The sequence below is a fragment of the Oncorhynchus mykiss genome, chromosome 25, assembly GCF_057628025.1.
Source record: "Oncorhynchus mykiss isolate SJ-2025 chromosome 25, ASM5762802v1, whole genome shotgun sequence".
NCBI classification, from domain to species: Eukaryota; Metazoa; Chordata; class Actinopteri; order Salmoniformes; family Salmonidae; genus Oncorhynchus; species Oncorhynchus mykiss.
In genome coordinates this window covers 69,819,047-69,836,383 of record NC_143046.1, presented here as the reverse complement: position 1 = coordinate 69,836,383, position 17,337 = coordinate 69,819,047, and the positions used below count along the sequence as shown (strand labels likewise).

Below are 17,337 nucleotides of genomic sequence, written 5' to 3'. Positions count from 1 at the left end.
CGCACAGTGAGGCGAAGACTTTTGGAGGATGGCCTGGTGTCATGAAGGGCAGCAAAGAAGCCATTTTTCTCTAGGAAAAATATCAGGGACAGACTGATATTCTGCAAAAGGTACAGGGATTGGACTGCTGAGGACTGGGGTAAAGTAATTTATTTTTCTCTTTGATGAATCCCATTTCCGATTGTTTGGGGCATCCGGAAAAAAACCTGTCCGGAGAAGACAAGGTGAGAGCTACCATCAGTCCTGTGTCATGCCAACAGTAAAGCATCCTGAGACCATTCATGTGTGGGGTTGCTTCTCAGTGGGCTCACTCACAATTTTGCCTAAGAACACAGCCATGAATGAAGAATGGTACCAACACATCCTCTGAGAGCAACTTCTCCCAAACATCCAGGAACAGTTTGGTGACGCACAATGCCTTTTCCAGCATGATGGAGCACCTTGCCATAATGCAAAAGTGATAACTAAGTGTCTCAGGGAACAAAACATCAATATTTTGGGTCCATGGCCAGGAAGCTCACCAGACCTTAATCCCATTGAGAACTTGTGGTCAATCCTCAAGAGGCGGGTGGACAAACAAAAACACACAAATTCTGACAAACTCCAAGCATTGATTATGCAAGAATGGGCCGCCATCAGTCAGGATGTGGCCCAGAAGTTAATTGACAGCATGCCAGGACGGATTACAGAGGTCTTGAAAAAGAAGGATGCAAACAACAATGCAAATATTGACTCTTTGCATCAACTTCATGTAATTGTCAATAAAAGCCTTTGACACTTATGAAATGCTTGTAATTATACTTCAGTATTCCATAGTACCATCTGACAAAAATATCTAAAGACACTGAAGCAGCAAACTTTGAAAGCTATTATTTGTGTCATTCTCAACTTTTGGCCACGACTGAACAGTACCATTCAAAAGTTTGGACACACCTACTAATTCCAGGTTTTTTCATTATTTGTACTATTTTTTACATTGTAGAATAATAGTGAAGACATCAAAACTATGAAATAACACATATGGAATCATATAGTAACAAAACAATGTTAAACAAATCTAAATATATTTTAGAATTTAGAACTGAAACATCACATTTACATAAGTATTCAGACCCTTTACTCAGTACTTTCTTGAAGCACCTTGGCAGCGATAACAGCCTCGAGTCTTCTTGGGTATGACGCTGAAAGCTTGGCACACCTGTAGTTGGGGAGTTTCTCCCATTGTTCTCTGCATATCCTGTCAAGCTGTGTCAGGTTGGATAGGGATCGTCGCGGCACAGCTATTTTCAGGTCTCTCCAGAGATGTTCGATTGGGTTCAAGTCCGGGCTCTGGCTGGGCCACACAAGGACATTCTGAGACTTGTTCTAAAGCCAGCCCTTTGTTGTCTTGGCTGTGTGCTTAGGGTTGTTGTCCTGTGAACCGTTGTCTGAGGTCCTGCTTCGAGGGTGGCTGTTGTCGATGTGTTCCTGGTTCGAGCCCAGGTAGGGGCGAGGAGAGGGATGGACGCTATACTGTTACACTGGCAATACTAAAGTGCCTTTAAGAACATCCAATAGTCAAAGGTATATGAAATATAAATCGTATAAAGAGAAATTGTCCTATAATATCTACAACTTAAAACTTTTTACCTGGGAATATTGAAGACTCCTGTTAAAAAAGGAACCCCAGCTTTCATATGTTCTCATGTTCTGAGCAAGGAACTTAGACGTTTTTTTACATGGCACGCTTTTTTACATGGCACATATTACACTTTTACTTTCTTCTCCAACACTTTGTTTTTGCATTATTTAAACCAAATTGAACATGTTTCATTTTATTTGAGGCTAAATTGATTTTATTGATGTATTATATTAAGTTAAAATAAGTGTTCATTCAGTATTGTTGTAATTGTCATTATTACAAATACTTTTTTATTTTTTATAAATCGGCCGATTTAATCGGTATCGGCTTTTTTGATCCTCCAATAATCGGTATCGGCGTTGAAAAATCATAATCGGTCGACCTCTACTTCAGATGGCTTTTAGCACCTGAAGGTTATGTGCATTTTACTGAGAAGTGGCTTCTGTCTGGCCACTACCATAAAGGCCTGATTGGTGGAGGGCTGCAAAGATAGTTGTCCTTCTGGAAGGTTCTCCCATCTCTAAAGAGGAACTCTAGAGCTTTGTCAGTGACCATCGGGTTCTTGGTCACCTCCCTGACCAAGGACCTTCTCCCCCGATTGCTCAGTTTGGCCGGGCGGTCAGCTCTAGGCAGAGTCTTGATGGTTCCAAACTTCTTCCATTTAACCTTTCTGATCTCCCCATCCCGGATCCGGGATCGTGAATACAGACTCAAGCTCATTACCATAACGCAACGTTAACTATTCATGAAAATCGCAAATGAAATGAAATAAATATGCTAGCTCTCAAGCTTAGCCTTTTGTTAACAACACTGTCATCTCAGATTTTCAAAATATGCTTCTCAACCATTGCAAAACAAGCATTTGTGTAACAGTATTGATGGCTAACGTAGCATTTAGCGTAGCATTTAGCATTAGCATTCAGCTGGCAACATTTACACAAAAAAACAGAAAAGCATTCAAATAAAATCATTTACCTTTGAAGAACTTCAGATGTTTTCAATGAGGAGACTCTCAGATAGCAAATGTTCAGTTTTTCCTGAAAGATTATTTGTTTAGGACAAATCGCTCCGTTTTCTGCGTCACGTTTAGCTATCCAGGATTGTGTAAATCTATCAGCAAGCTCATTAGCATAACACAACGTTAACTATTCATGAAAATCGCAAATGAAATGAAATAAATATGCTATCTCTCAAGCTTAGCCTTTTGTAAACAACACTGTCATCTCAGATTTTCAAAATATGCTTCTCAACCATTGGAAAACAATCATTTGTGTAAAAGTAGCTAGCTAGCGTAGCATTTAGCGTTAGCATTTAGCGTTAGCATTAGCGTTAGCATCCAGCACGCAACATTTCAACAAAAACATAAAAGCCTTCAAATAAAATCATTTACCTTTGAAGAACTTCAGATGTTTTCAATGAGGAGACTCTCAGTTAGATAGCAGATGCTCAGTTTTTCCAAAAAGATTCTTTGTGTATTAGAAATAGCTCCGTTTTGTACATCACGAAAATTCAGTCCTCAAAACGCGAACTTTTTTCCAAATTAACTCCATAATATCGACTGAAAACATGGCAAACGTTGTTTAGAATCAATCCTCATGGTGTTTTTCACATATCTCTTCGATGATATATCGTTCGTGGAAGTGTGCTTTCTCTCCTGAATCCCAGGAGAAAATGCCCGCACCTGAAGATTACGCACAAATTTAGACAAAGGACACCGGGCGGACCCCTGGAAAATGTAGTCTCTTATGGCCAATCTTCCAATGATATGCCTACAAATACGTCACAATGCTGCCGACATCTTGGGGAAACGGCAGAAGGTCTAAGCTTATTCCTGTCGCATTCACAGCCATATAAGGAGACATTAGAAAACAGAGCTTCAGAAATTCTGCTCATTTCCTGTTTGACGTATAATCTTGGTTTCGCCTGTAGAATGAGTTCTGGGGCACTTACAGACAAAATATTTGCAGATTCTGAAACTTCAGAGTGTTTTCTTTCCAAAACTGTCAAGAATATGCATAGTCGAGCATCTTTTCGTGACAAAATATCGCGCTTAAAACGGGAACGTTTTTTATCCAAAAATGAAATAGCGCCCCTAGAGATGCAACTGGTTAAGAATGATGGAGGCCACAGTGTTTTTGGGGACCTTCAATGTGGCAGGATTGTTTTAGTAACCTTCCTCAGATCTGTGCCTCGACACAATCCTGTCTTGGAGCTCAACGGACAATTTCTTCGACCTTATTGCGTGGTTTTTGCTCTGACATGCACTGCCAAATCTGGGACCTTATAGACAGGTGTGTGCCTTTCCGAATCATGTCCAATCAATTGCATTTATCACATGTGGACTCCCAAGTTGTGGAAACATCTTAAGGATGATCAATGAAAACAGGATGCACCTGAGCTCAATTTCGAGTCTCATAGCAAAGGGTCTAAATACTTATGTAAATAAGGTATTTCTTTTTTTTCCCCTTAATTTTCTAGAACTTCTAAACCTGTTTTCACGTTGTCATTATGGGGTATTGTGTGTAGATTGAGGATTTTTTATTTATTTAATACATTTTAGAATAAGGCTGTAACGTAACAAAATGTGGAAAAAGGCATTCTGAATACTTTCTGAATGCACTGTACAGATCTGCCCTTAAAGGAATAATCCATTCAAAACCACCAATTCCTTGTGATTTACATTGTTAAATAACACAACTGAGAACAATATACAGTGGGGCAAAAAAGTATTTAGTCAGCCACCAATTGTGCAAGTTCTCCTACTTAAAAATGAATTTTCATCATAGGTACACTTCAACTATGACAGACAAAATGAGAGAGAAAAAATCCAGAAAATCACATTGTAGGATTTTCAATAAATTTATTTGCAAATTATGGTGGAAAATAAGTATTTGGTCAATAACAAAAGTTTATCTCAATACTTTGTTATATACCCTTTGTTGGCAATGACAGTGGTCAAACGTTTTCTGTAAGTCTTCACAAGGTTTTCACACACTGTTGCTGGTATTTTGGCCCATTCCTCCATGCATATCTCCTCTAGAGCAGTGATGCTTTGGGGCTGTTGCTGGGCAACATGGACTTTCAACTCCCTCCAAAGATTTTCTATGGGGTTGAGATCTGGAGACTGGCTAGGCCACTCCAGGACCTTGAAATGCTTCTTACGAAGCCACTCCTTCGTTGCCTGGGCGGTGTGTTTGGGATCATTGTCATGCTGAAAGACCCAGCCAGGTTTCATCTTCAATGCCCTTGCTGATGGAAGGAGGTTTTCACTCAAAATGTCACGATACATGGCCCCATTCATTCTTTCCTTTACACGGATCAGTCGTCCTAGTCCCTTTGCAGAAAAAAAGCCCCAAAGCATGATGTTTCCACCCCCATGCTTCACAGTAGGTATGGTGTTCTTTGGATGCAACTCAGCATTCTTTGTCCTCCAAACACGACGAGTAAAGTTTTTACCAAAAAGTTATATTTTGGTTTCATCTGACCATATGACATTCTCCCAATCTTCTTCTGGATCATCCAAATGCTCTCTAGCAAACTTCAGACGGGCCTGGACATGTACTGGCTTAAGCAGGGGGACACGTCTGGCACTGCAGGATTTGAGTCCCTGGCGGCGTATTGTGTTACTGATGGTAGGCTTTGTTACTTTGGTCCCAGCTCTCTGCAGGTCATTCACTAGGTGGTTCTGTGTGGTTCTGGGATTTTTGCTCACCGTTCTTGTGATCATTTTGACCCCCCGGGGTGAGATCTTGCGTGGAGCCCCAGATCCAGGGAGATTATCAGTGGTCTTCTATGTCTTCCATTTCCTAATAATTGCTCCCACAGTTGATTTCTTCAAACCAAGCTGCTTACCTATTGTAGATTCAGTCTTCCCAGCCCGGTGCAGGTCTATAATTTTGTTTCTGGTGTCCTTTGACAGCTCTTTGGTCTTGGCTATAGTGGAGTTTGGAGTGTGGCTGTTTGAGGTTGTGGACAGGTGTCTTTTATACTGATAACAAGTTCAAACAGGTAACATTAATAGAGGTAACGAGTGGAGGACAGAGGAGCCTCCTCTTCAGTCTACCCCCTACCTTTTCGAACATTCTGTTAAAAATCGCGCAACATTTCAGCGTCCTGCTACTCATGCCAGGAATATAGTATATGCATATGATTAGTATGTGTGGATAGAAAACACTCTGAAGTTTCTAAAACTGGTTAAATAATGTCTGTGACTATAACAGAACGTGAACAGCAAGCGAAATCCCAAGAAAAACCTGGTCACAAAAACCACAGAAAAGTATTCATCCGCCAGTCTCTGAATTGTTTATTTCAAGCAAAAATATATAGCAGGGAGCTTGCAGTTCCTACAACTTCCACACGATGTCGCCAAAAGCTTCATTTTCATTGACAAAAATCCTTTGTGTGATGACGAATAGATCCTTCATTTCGTCCAGCATACAGCAATCGATTTTGGAAGAGAGACAAAGGACATCGTTTTCTTGAGTAGCTGCTATTGAATACAGATCGCCCAGTGATCAATTTGATCGCTTATTAACGTTTACAAATACCTAAAGTTGGGTTACAAAAGTAGGTTGAAGTGTTTTGTCAAAGAATATAGGCAACTTATATAATTTTTAAAAATGACGTTGCATGTTGGAAGGGAGTTTTTTTCCTGAACCAGACAGGCTATACAAATGGATATTTTGGGCATACATGGACGGATTTAATCGGGAAAAATACCCAATTGTGATGTTTATGGAACATATAGGAGTGCCAACAAAGAATATCATCAAAGGTAATGAATGTTTTATATTTTATTGCTGCGTTTTGTGTAGCTAATTCTTTTGTTTACGTCCCCTTCAGGTATATTGGGGTGTTGCATGCTATCAGATAATAGCTTCTCATGCTTTCGCCGAAAAGCATTTTAAAAATCTGATTTGTTCGCTAGATTCACAACGAGTGTAGCTTTAATTCAATACCCTGCATGTGTGTTTTAATGAACGTTTGAGTTTTAACGAGTACATTTAGCATTTAGCGTAGCGCATTTGCATTTCCAGGTGTCTAGATGAGACATCTGCGTCTCAGGTAGGAAGGAGCAAGAAGTTTTAAAGAAGAAGTTACAGGTCTGTGAGAGCCAGAAATCTTGCTTGTTTGTAGGTGACCAAATTCTTATTTTCCACCATAATTTGCAAATAATTCATTAAAAATCCTATAATGTGATTTTCTGGATTTTTTTTCTCATTTTGTCTGTCATAGTTGAAGTGTACCTATGATGAAAATTACAGGCCTCATCTTTTTAAGTGGGAGAACTTGCACAATTGGTGGCTGACTAAATACTTTTTTGCCCCACTGTATGTTGTGAAAATGTTTTCCATTTCATGGTTATAATAAGTTAGGGAGCAAAGTAAATATTTTGTAAATCTGCAGAGTCGATGACAAAAAACCTCAATGCAAATTCTCTCTCTAGAAAGGCTGGCTGGCTAACTAGGTAGGAAGGTAGCTAGCTAGAAAGCGTAGCTACACACAATAATACCAGTCAATATCAGCATGTGAAATAGTTGTAAAATCCCTGAAGCAAACTGCACTATCAATTTAGGAGTTACAATCTCACCATGTTCAACCTGGTAGAGATTGCGTTTCTAGCTCAAAGCTGTGTGTCAGGTTGCTCTGGCAACTTGCAAGGGCCCTGCGTGCATGGAGACGGAGGAGAAAAAACGTTTTGCGCCATGGTATTTGGTATTTGAAGGAAGAAAGGAGTGGAGTTACACTGAGTGGAGTTACAAACAGACTATACAGCTACAAGTAGTGAGTGGAGTTACAAACAGACTATACAGCTACAAGTAGTGAGTGGAGTTACAAACAGACTATACAGCTACAAGTAGTGAGTGGAGTTACAAACAGACTATACAGCTACAAGTAGTGAGTGGCGTTACAAATGGACTATACAGCTACAAGTAGTGAGTGGAGTTACAAACAGACTATACAGCTACAAGTAGTGAGTGGCTTTACAAACAGACTATACAGCTACAAGTAGTGAGTGGCGTTACAAATGGACTATACAGCTACAAGTAGTGAGTGGCGTTACAAATGGACTATACAGCTACAAGTAGTGAGTGGCTTTACAAACAGACTATACAGCTACAAGTATTGAGTTGAGTTACAAATGGACTATACAAATTTAAGTTAAATGTCAGACCTGTGATTAAATATTTTACACACACAGCTATGTGTAGGATTCTTGGACACTGGGTCCCCACATTTCCCACTCTCCCACATAGGCTACCCGGGTTGTCCGGGTAGCCTGAAGCCATATGGCTCTTTTTGCAGGCTCTATTTACCTACTTAGGAACATTACAAACTGTAGATAGAGATTTTTGACCTGGTTACATGTACATTGAACAACACAGCAGCTTATCAGGGCTCCCGAGTGGCGCAGCGGTCTAAGGAACTGCATCTCACTGCAAGAGGCGTCACTACAGTCCTTGGTTCAAATCCAGACTGTATCACATCCGGCCGTGAATGGGTGTTCCATAGGGTGGTGCACAATTGGCCCAGCGTTGTCAGGGTTTGGCTGGGGTAGGCCGTCATTGTAAATAAGAATTTGTTCTTAACTGACTTGCCTAGTTAAATTAAATAAAAATATGCAAGTTCTGTTATTTCTGTATAACAAAAAATCTACAGCCAAGTTGGCTTTTTTTAATAATAGGGTTCAATGGGATAGAATGTTTGTCTTCCCCAATTTGTGAGCGTGGTTGAGGAATTCCTTATTGCTTAAATATATAGAATCAGTATGCCCATACCATCATTTCTATGGTGGGTTATCCCTTTAACGTCATGTATTTGGTTTGTTTCTGTCCATGTCCAGACCTGATCGGGGACTGGGCCAGCGACAGCGCCCCAGATATCTACTCATTTGTCCCTTACGCCTGGAAGTTCAAGGTCCTCTTCCATCAGTTTGAGATGATCTGGGCTGCCAACCAGCACAACTGGATCGACTGCTCCACCAAGCAACAGGAGAATGGTGAGAGAGCTGTTGGAATTCAATGATGAACAAACTCAATAATTCGCAAGGAGTAAACAAAATAGTTCATTTAGTGAACGTTTACACTTTGGCTGCACTTTTGATATTATCCCTTTGTCTTTCAGTGTACCTGGCTGCTTGTGGGGAGACTCTGATCATTGATTTCACATTGCCTTTTAATGAGTATGTCCCTACCACCTGTAATACAAAGTTCTGTCTGAGGGTGAGTAGTTAATAGCAGATGGGATTTTTCATGATTTCCTGATCATGTGAAGTATGGAATACCCTTACAGCAGGGGTTCTCAAACTTTTTGGCTCATCAAATGTTATTGGTCACATGGTTAGCTGATGTTAATGCGAGTGTAGCGAAATGCTTATAATCCATAAAAAAACAAAATACTGCATAGTTTCCTAATAACGCGAAGCGAGGCGACCATCTCTGTTGGCGCCATATCAGTCACTCCTGGGACCCCTTTTGTGATAGCAAATATATAATGGACCCCCTCATAATCAGAAAACAAAACGAGTGAGATAAAATTACAAGGAGTTTGGCTATGACTTCGGCAGTGCATGTCCGGACAAACCAAGTCTTGGGGCCCTGGGAATTATTTTAAAGGCCTGCCTCTTAGCATTGGACAGAACGTTTTTCAGTTTTCAATCAAATGTCCTGCAATCTACAGATTTATTTGGCAGCTTTAAAGCCAATATTCTGCAATTCTACACATTTGTCCATACGGCAAAGAACTCAGCAGTTTTAAAGCTTAAATTATAGTGCATTTTAAAGCTTAAATTACAGCAGGTATACAAGAAGTATTGAGTTGAAAAATGTATAATTGATGGAGTATAGGACTACTGTGGATACCAATGTCCCTGTGAGCCTCCCAGACTCATGTTGAACAGGGTTAACAACAGAGATTGCGGACCCCCTGCAGTACCTCTGCGGACCCCACTTTGAGAACCCCTGCCTTAAGGCTTCCGCATGCTCCCAGCCGAAACCGTTCGGAAGAGTTTGTGCATATATTATGACAACTTTTTGTAATGTTTTAGTTTGTTTTGGACTTTGATAAGTTTAGTTTTTTTTCAGCCAAAGTTCGGGAGCTGAAGTCTACGCCCATTCATCTGTGATTGGTGTACTGTAGGGATTCTTCAATTAAGTATTTTGTCATTCAATGAAAGACAACTTGTTTTCCTGCAGTTTTTTTAATGAGAAATACTGCAACAAACTTCTTAGACGTACAATTTGTATAAAAAAAAAACGTACGGGTTCGGGAGAGGCGACGGTCGAGAGCTATGCGTCCACTGAAACACAACCCAACCAAGCCGCACTGCTTCTTGACACAATGCCTACTTAACCCGGAAGCCAGCTGCACCAATGTGTCGGAGGAAACCCCGTACACCTGGCGACTGTGTCAACATGCACTGCGCCCGGCCCGCCACAGGAGGCGCTAGTGCATGATGGGACAAGGACATCCCTGCCGGCCAAACCCTTCCCTAACCCGGACGGCGCTGGGCAAATTGTGCGCCGCCACATGGGCCTCCCGGTCGACTGCGACAGAGCCTGGACTCGAACCCAGTGCCTTAGACCACTGCACCACTCGGGAGGCCAAATGACCGATTTCTTGAGTTATCTTTGATTAATTCGGACTATTTTGAGTAAGTCTATAATGGCTACGGCATCTCCTGACTAACTTGCCCTCCAAATACACCTCTGCTGTTTTCAATCAGGATCTCAGTGATCACTGCCTGCATCCGTTATGTGTCCGCGGTCAAACGACCACCCCTCATCACTGTCAAATGCTCCCTAAAACACTTCTGCGAGCAGGCCTTTCTAATCGACCTGGCCCGGATATCCTGGAAGGATATTGACCTCATCCCGTCAGTAGAGGATGCCTGGTTGTTCTTTTTAAAAGTAATTTCCTCACCATCTTGAATAAGCATGCCCCGTTCAAAAAATGTAGAACTAAGAACAGATATAGCCCTTGGTTCACTCCAGACCTGACTGCCCTCGACCAGCACAAAAACATCCTGTGGCGTACTGCACTAGCATCGAATAGTCCCCAAGATATGCAACTTTTCAGGGAAGTCCGGAACAAATACACAGTCAGTTAGGAAAGCAAAGGCTGGCTTTTCAAACAGAAATGTGCATCCTGTAGCTTTAACTCCATAAAGTTCTGGGACACTGTAAAGTCCATGGAGAATAAGAGCACCTCCTCCCAGCTGCCCACTGCACTGAGGCTAGGAAACACTGTCACTACCGATAAATCCACAATAATTGAGAATTTCAATAAGCATTTCATCTCAGCTGGTCATGCTTTCCTCCTGGCTACCCCAACCCTGGCCAACAGCTCCGCACCCCCTGCAGCTACTTGCCCAAGGATCCCCAGCTTCTCCTTCACCCAAATCCAGATAGCAGATGTTCTGAAATAGCTGCAAAACCTGGACCCGTACAAATCAGCTGGGCTAGACAATCTGGACCCTCTTTCTAAAATTATCCGCCACTCTAGACTCTTGACCCAAACTGTTACAGACCTATATCCATCCTGCCCTGCCTTTCTAAAGTCTTCGAAAGCCAAGTTAACAAACCGATAAATGACCATTTCGAATCCCACCGTACCTTCTCCGCTATGCAATCTGGTTTCAGAGCTGGTCATGGGTGCACCTCAGCCACTCTCAAGGTCCTAAACGATATCATATCCGCCATTGATAAAATACATTACTGTGCAGCCGCCTTCATCAACCTGGCCAAGGCTTTCGACTCTGTCAATCACCGTATTCTTATCGGCAGACTCAACAGCCTTGGTTTCTCTAATGACTGCCTCGTCTGGTTCACCAACTACTTCTCAGACAGAGTTCAGTGTGTCAAATCGGAGGGCCTGTTGTGCGGACCTCAGGCAGTCTCTATGGTGGTGCCACAGGGTTCAATTCTCGGGCCGACTCTTTTCTCTCTATACATCAATGATATCACTCTTGCGGCTGGTTATTCTCTGATCCACCTCTACGCAGACGACAGCATTCTGTATACCTCTGGCCCTTCTTTGGACACTGTGTTAACAAAACTCAAGATGAGCTTCAACGCCATACAACACTCCTTCTGTGGCCTCCAACTGCTCTTAAACGCTAGTAAAACTAAATGCATGCTCTTCAACCGATCGCTGCCCGCACCCGCCCGACTAGCATCACTACTCTGGACGGTTCTGGACAACTACAAATACCTAGGTGTCTGGCTAGACTGTAAACTCTCCTTCCAGACTCCTATTAAGCATCTCCAATCCAAAATTAAATCTAGAATCCAAAATTAAATCTAGAATCCTGTTTCGCAACAAAGCCTACCATTCTCATGCTGCCAAACATACCCTCGTAAAACTGACCATCCTCGACTTCGGCGACATCATTTACAAAATAGCCTCCAACACTACTCAACAAATTGGATACAGTCTATCACAGTGCCATCCGTTTTGTCACCAAAGCCCCATATACCACCCACCACTGTGACCTGTATGTTCTCGTTGGCTGGCCCTCGCTACATATTCGTTGCCAGACCCACTGGCTCCAGGTCATCTATAAGTCTTTGCTAGGTAAAGCTCCGCCTTATCTCAGCTCACTGGTCACCATAACACCCACCCGTAACACATGCTCCAGCAGGTATATCTCACTGGTCATCCCCAAAGCCAACTCCTCCTTTGGCTGCCTTCCCTTCCAGTTCTCTGCTGCCAATGACTGGAACGAATTTCAAAAATCACTGAAGTTGGGAGACTTATCTCCCTCGCTAACTTTAAGCTTCGGCAATCTGAGCAGCTTACCGATCGCTGCAGCTGTACACAGTCCATCTGTAAAAAAAATTATATTTTGCACACTAGTAAATCTACTTGCACATCATCATCTGCACATATATCACTCGTATTAATTTGATAAATTGTAATTACTTCGCTACTATGGCCTATTTATTGCCATACCTCCTCACGCCATTTGCACACACTGTATATAGATTTTTCTGTTTTGTTATTGACTGTCCTTTTGTTTATTCCATGTGTAACTCTGTGTTGTTTTTTTGTCGCACTGCTTTGCTTTATCTTGGCCAGGTCGCAGTTGTAAATGAGAACTTGTTCTCAACTGGTCTACCTGGTTAAATAAAGGTGATTTAAAAATTAAAAATAAATGTTTTTAAATAAAATCTCAAAATGGGCAAACAGTACTATTGCCGCTTTTTCGCGGCAAGGGAGTCCGTGAGCACACTCATTCGGTTTGCCTAGCCACCAGCCTAACTGAAGCATGCTGACGCATTTACTGTACTTAACCCATGTGGGCACTCATAAGTCTGCGTCTCTGTGTAAACCCCAGGCTGAAGACACAGACCTACGGCTGTCCCTGCCAGACTGCCACCCCAGCAGGTACCCGCTGCTCACCCTGGCCAAGGACTACCAGAACAGCAAGTTGTCCCCTGACATGTGCATGCCTGTGGAGAGCCAGAGTCAGAGCCATAGCGGCCCACCCAAACTCAACAAGTCTCGCTGGAGGAACATCACCCATGCAGAGTGAGTTAGACCCACTAGCTCTTTTATTTTACAGTATTCCACTAGTATTTACCCATCATTTACTAACAAATTGTGTGGTTGTGCCTTGTGATGCTTGTTTAATTGAGAAATAAGTAAATTATTTGTTTCTTGTTCTCCAGGGCTGGCTGGGTGGACTGTTGGACTGTCCCAAACTTCCTGCTCATCATTGATTACACCTGGCACCCTATCTATCCTCAGAAATCAGACGAACAGCTCAAGCAGTCCTGTAAACAGATGCCTCCTTTGTTTTAAGTTCATGTCTGTGTTAATATGTGTATACTGTTCATATGTCTGTTTAGATCTGTTGTCACCAATATTTCTGAACCAAGATCATTTTCTGAGTCTACCGCTGAGCCGAGATCTACTGCTCAGAATGTTTTAAAAACATCACTTAAAACACGTATGCCTATGCAACATGAACCTATTAAAACCAGTTCTGTAGCAATGAGGTTTGTAGGCAATAGGCCCAGTTCATTATCACTGCATATTGGCTATGCTTGAATTACCCTGCCAATGTTAATCTTCTTAGGCCATTTTAAAATTATATTTCAAAATTTGAAGTATATGATCACACTGGAAATATAGCATAATTTGTTGCATGACTTGAGCATGAATTTAAACAATTTGCTTTATTTTACTGGACTGATGGTGCCTGCATCTGATCAGTCTCAGTGGAGGGAGAGCATCAGAGGGTCTGCCTCTCACGGTCTGATCGTCCCTCAGCTCTCCCCCTTCGCTAAGACTGACCAAAAGGGGACACCTTCGTCCAGCTGATTTTTTTTTCAATAAATGTTTTGTGATCGACTAGGAATGCCTTGGAGATAGACCAGTCAATCGCAATCCACTGTTTGGTGACTGCTAGTTTATATGGTCTTACTCTATGCTTATGTATGCAAGTGTTTCTCCTTCCCTGCAGTGTCGGAGATGGAGGATGCCATGCTGTCGTCCTTGCGCCCCCCTGAGCACTCGTCTGTACCCCAACCGCCTCGCCGCTCTGCCCCTAACAGTAGAGTTATCACAGACCCCTCGGAGCTGACCCCTGACAGGCTCCACGTGGAGATGGAGATGTCCCCCGACTCCCAGATCATCCTCTACGGGCCCCTGCTCAAGGCCCTCGTCTCCATCAAGGTACAGTCAGGGACACAACACACAGACTCCAGTGACTCATCCTAAAACTTTCCCAGGAATGGTAAATGGGAAATTTGAGTAAATCTGAGGGATGAGTCATAAGATTGATCCATCCACCCTTCCCTCCTCCTTTCTGCAGGAGAACTACTTTGGTGAGGACGACATGTACACAGACTTTGAGGAGGCGGTGTCCAGCCCTGTGCTGTCCTACCTGTCCACCTCCTCCATCCTGGGCTGGTCTCCACTGGGCCTGGACGATGACGAGAGGGTTGCTGCCACCCTTCACCCCCTGGCCCTGCGTCCCTGGGACATCACCGTCCTCATCAACCTCTACAAGGTGCACGGACGCCTGCCCATGGTAAATCCTCCCCCACCCACCCATCCAACAACCACCCATTTTTATCAACAAATAACACTTTATGGGTCTACTAGCACCACTTTGCTCCAGTTCTAGGACTGGAGATGCCCCTAAACACATCCATTCTTCTAACTCTTTCCACTTGTCTGGACAGCACTGCGGCAGCGACAGTCCTGAGGGCCCCTCTGGGTTCTTAGAGAGGCTCTGTTTTGAGATGAAGAAGGGCTATAAGGAGACCATGCTCCAGCTTGTGCTCTCCCCGGCTCATATCTTCATCAGTGACAACTACCAGGTGAGTCGACCACAATCGATGGGACCATCTTTAGGGATAGATTCATACAGTAACCCTCCACCTTCTCTCCAAAGGGTGCACTTGTTCATGTTCACAAGGATTTAAAAGCATTGGATTGGTGTAGATATGACGCAATCATGGTTTATGATTGAATGCTTAAGCAGTAGCCCTGGGTTTGTTATTACAGGAGCCTCAGAGCTAAGAGCTTAGAGCTTTACCTGAAATGCCCTGGTAATCTCTTCCCTCATGCAATGACCTTCAGAACTGACTTCTGCTGAGGATAATAGACAGCTGAGTTTTGTTGTTGCTCAGTTTTTTGAGAGTACAGTGAATGTCGATCAACTGGCTAAAAATGTGAATGGCACAGAAGCACAATACTACCATTTGACAGTCAAACTGCAGAAAATAGCCATTCTAAGAGGTATTTTTGTGATGTGTGCATGTGATGGGTGTATGATAGATGTACAGGTAACTGCCAAAATAAAGGAAACCCCAACATAGTGTCTTAATAGGGCGTTGGGCACCAGAACAGCTTCAATGCACCTTGGCATAGATTCTACAGGTGTCTGGAACTCTATTGGAGGGATGTGTCACCATTCTTCCATGAGAAATGCCATCGTTGTTTTGTAGATAGTGGTGGAAAACGCTGTCTCAGGCGCCACTCCAGAATCTCCCATAAGTGTTCAATTGGGTTGAGATCTGGTGACTGAGACACACACACATACACTCACACATACACACCCCATTTAAACCCCCTAGATCTCTTCTAGCCATGGTAAGCAAAATAATTGGCAACTGAGCATGAAGGGATGTTAATTGCTTTATTAACTTAGGAACCACAGTTTGAAAGCACCTGCTTTCAATATACTTTGTATCCCTCATTTACTCAAGTGTTTCCTTTATTTTGTTACCTGTACATGTGCATGCTTAATGTAGAACCACAAAATGTTAGTTTCTGTGATATGCATATTTGAAGCTAATTCCATCTGTCTTTACACTGCAAAAAATTATTAATATTATTTCCTGTGTCCACACAGCGGCCCACGTCTGATGGTGTTCTGAGGGATGGCCACCTGAGTCTGTCTGGCCTGCAGATGCGTGCCCACGCCATGTTCTCAGCCCAGGGGCTGCCTCTAGGCACAGACACCCTGGAGTACGCCTGGCTCATAGACATGCAGGCTGGTGCCCTCACGGGGAGAGTCACCGTGCCACAGGTTTGTGTGTGTGTGTGTGTGTGTACGCATTTTCCATTTTGTGTATATCTAATGAATGTGTTGTTCCTCAGCTGGCCAGTGTGATGGAGTGGGGTGAGACGTACATGTTCCACGTCTTCTCCCGGGAGTTCCAGCTGGAGCAGCCCAAGCCCTCTGTCATCTGCCAGCACGGGGTGGACCGCCGTGTGTGTGACTCCAAGGTAATACGTTCCCACTTTTTCTGCGCATGGAAATCACACACTTGAAAATCTGTAGTTTGTCAAATCTACTGGTTTTGTATATTTGTGTAAAAATGTGAGTCTGACCTCCGAAGGCAATAATTAACCATTGTAACTATTCTGTTCTCTACTTTCGTAGATGTCCTGCCTGCCTGGACACTGTCGGACGTCTGAGGAGCTCAAGTACACCATGACCCGTCTGGCTGTGGATGGGGCTGACCTCTTCATAGTGGAGCACAGCTGTGCAGCCAACATCAAGGTAACACAAGTCTTCCACTCTAGAACAAAAGTGTGTAATGTTTGTATTTATTATAGATCCCCATTAGCTGCTGCCAAAACAGCAGCTACTCTTCCTGGGGTCCAGCAAAATTAAGGCAGTTTATACAATTTTAAAACAATACATTCACAAATCCATACATTCACAGATTTCACAACACACTGTGTGCCCTCAGGCCCTTACTCCACCACTACGACATATCTACAGTACTAAGTGTGTGTGTGTGCGCGTGTGTCTGTGCCAATGTTTGTGTTGCTTCACAGTCCCTGCTGTCCCATAAGGTGTTTTTTAATCTTAAAAAAAAAAATGTAAATCAAATTTTACTGCTTGCATCAGTTACTTGATGTGAAATAGAGTTCCATGTAGTCATGGCTCTATGTAGTACTGTGTGCCTCCCATAGTCTGTTCTGGACTTGGGGACTGTGAAGAGACCACTTGTGGGGTGTCCGAGTAGTTGAGACGTAGTTTGCCAGTAGTTGAGACGGACAGCTCGGTGCATTCATCATGTCAATACCTCTCATAAATAAAAGTAGTGATGAAGTCAATCTCTCCTCCACTTTCAGCCAGGAGAGATTGACATGCATATTATTAATATTAGCTCTCTGTGTACATCCAAGGACCAGCCGTGCACCTCACCACACGACTTAACAGTAGTCTAGGTGCGACAAAACTAGGG

General features: G+C 43.0%; 1 protein-coding gene across 50 annotated transcripts in view; it reads left to right on the top strand.

The window, feature by feature from the left end:
- Positions 1 to 17,337, top strand: part of LOC110505661 (bridge-like lipid transfer protein family member 1) — a 90,422-nt gene that overhangs the window by 18,536 nt on the left and 54,549 nt on the right. For all 50 annotated transcript variants that reach the window (XM_090220949.1, XM_090220926.1, XM_090220934.1 and 47 more), the window contains exons 14-23: positions 8,466 to 8,621; positions 8,747 to 8,844; positions 12,960 to 13,153; positions 13,294 to 13,400; positions 14,091 to 14,302; positions 14,442 to 14,660; positions 14,815 to 14,952; positions 15,990 to 16,166; positions 16,238 to 16,366; positions 16,524 to 16,643. In XM_090220949.1, the coding sequence (XP_090077075.1) occupies positions 8,466 to 8,621; positions 8,747 to 8,844; positions 12,960 to 13,153; positions 13,294 to 13,400; positions 14,091 to 14,302; positions 14,442 to 14,660; positions 14,815 to 14,952; positions 15,990 to 16,166; positions 16,238 to 16,366; positions 16,524 to 16,643 (1,550 nt within the window). The remainder of the gene's footprint in view (positions 1 to 8,465; positions 8,622 to 8,746; positions 8,845 to 12,959; positions 13,154 to 13,293; positions 13,401 to 14,090; positions 14,303 to 14,441; positions 14,661 to 14,814; positions 14,953 to 15,989; positions 16,167 to 16,237; positions 16,367 to 16,523; positions 16,644 to 17,337) is intronic.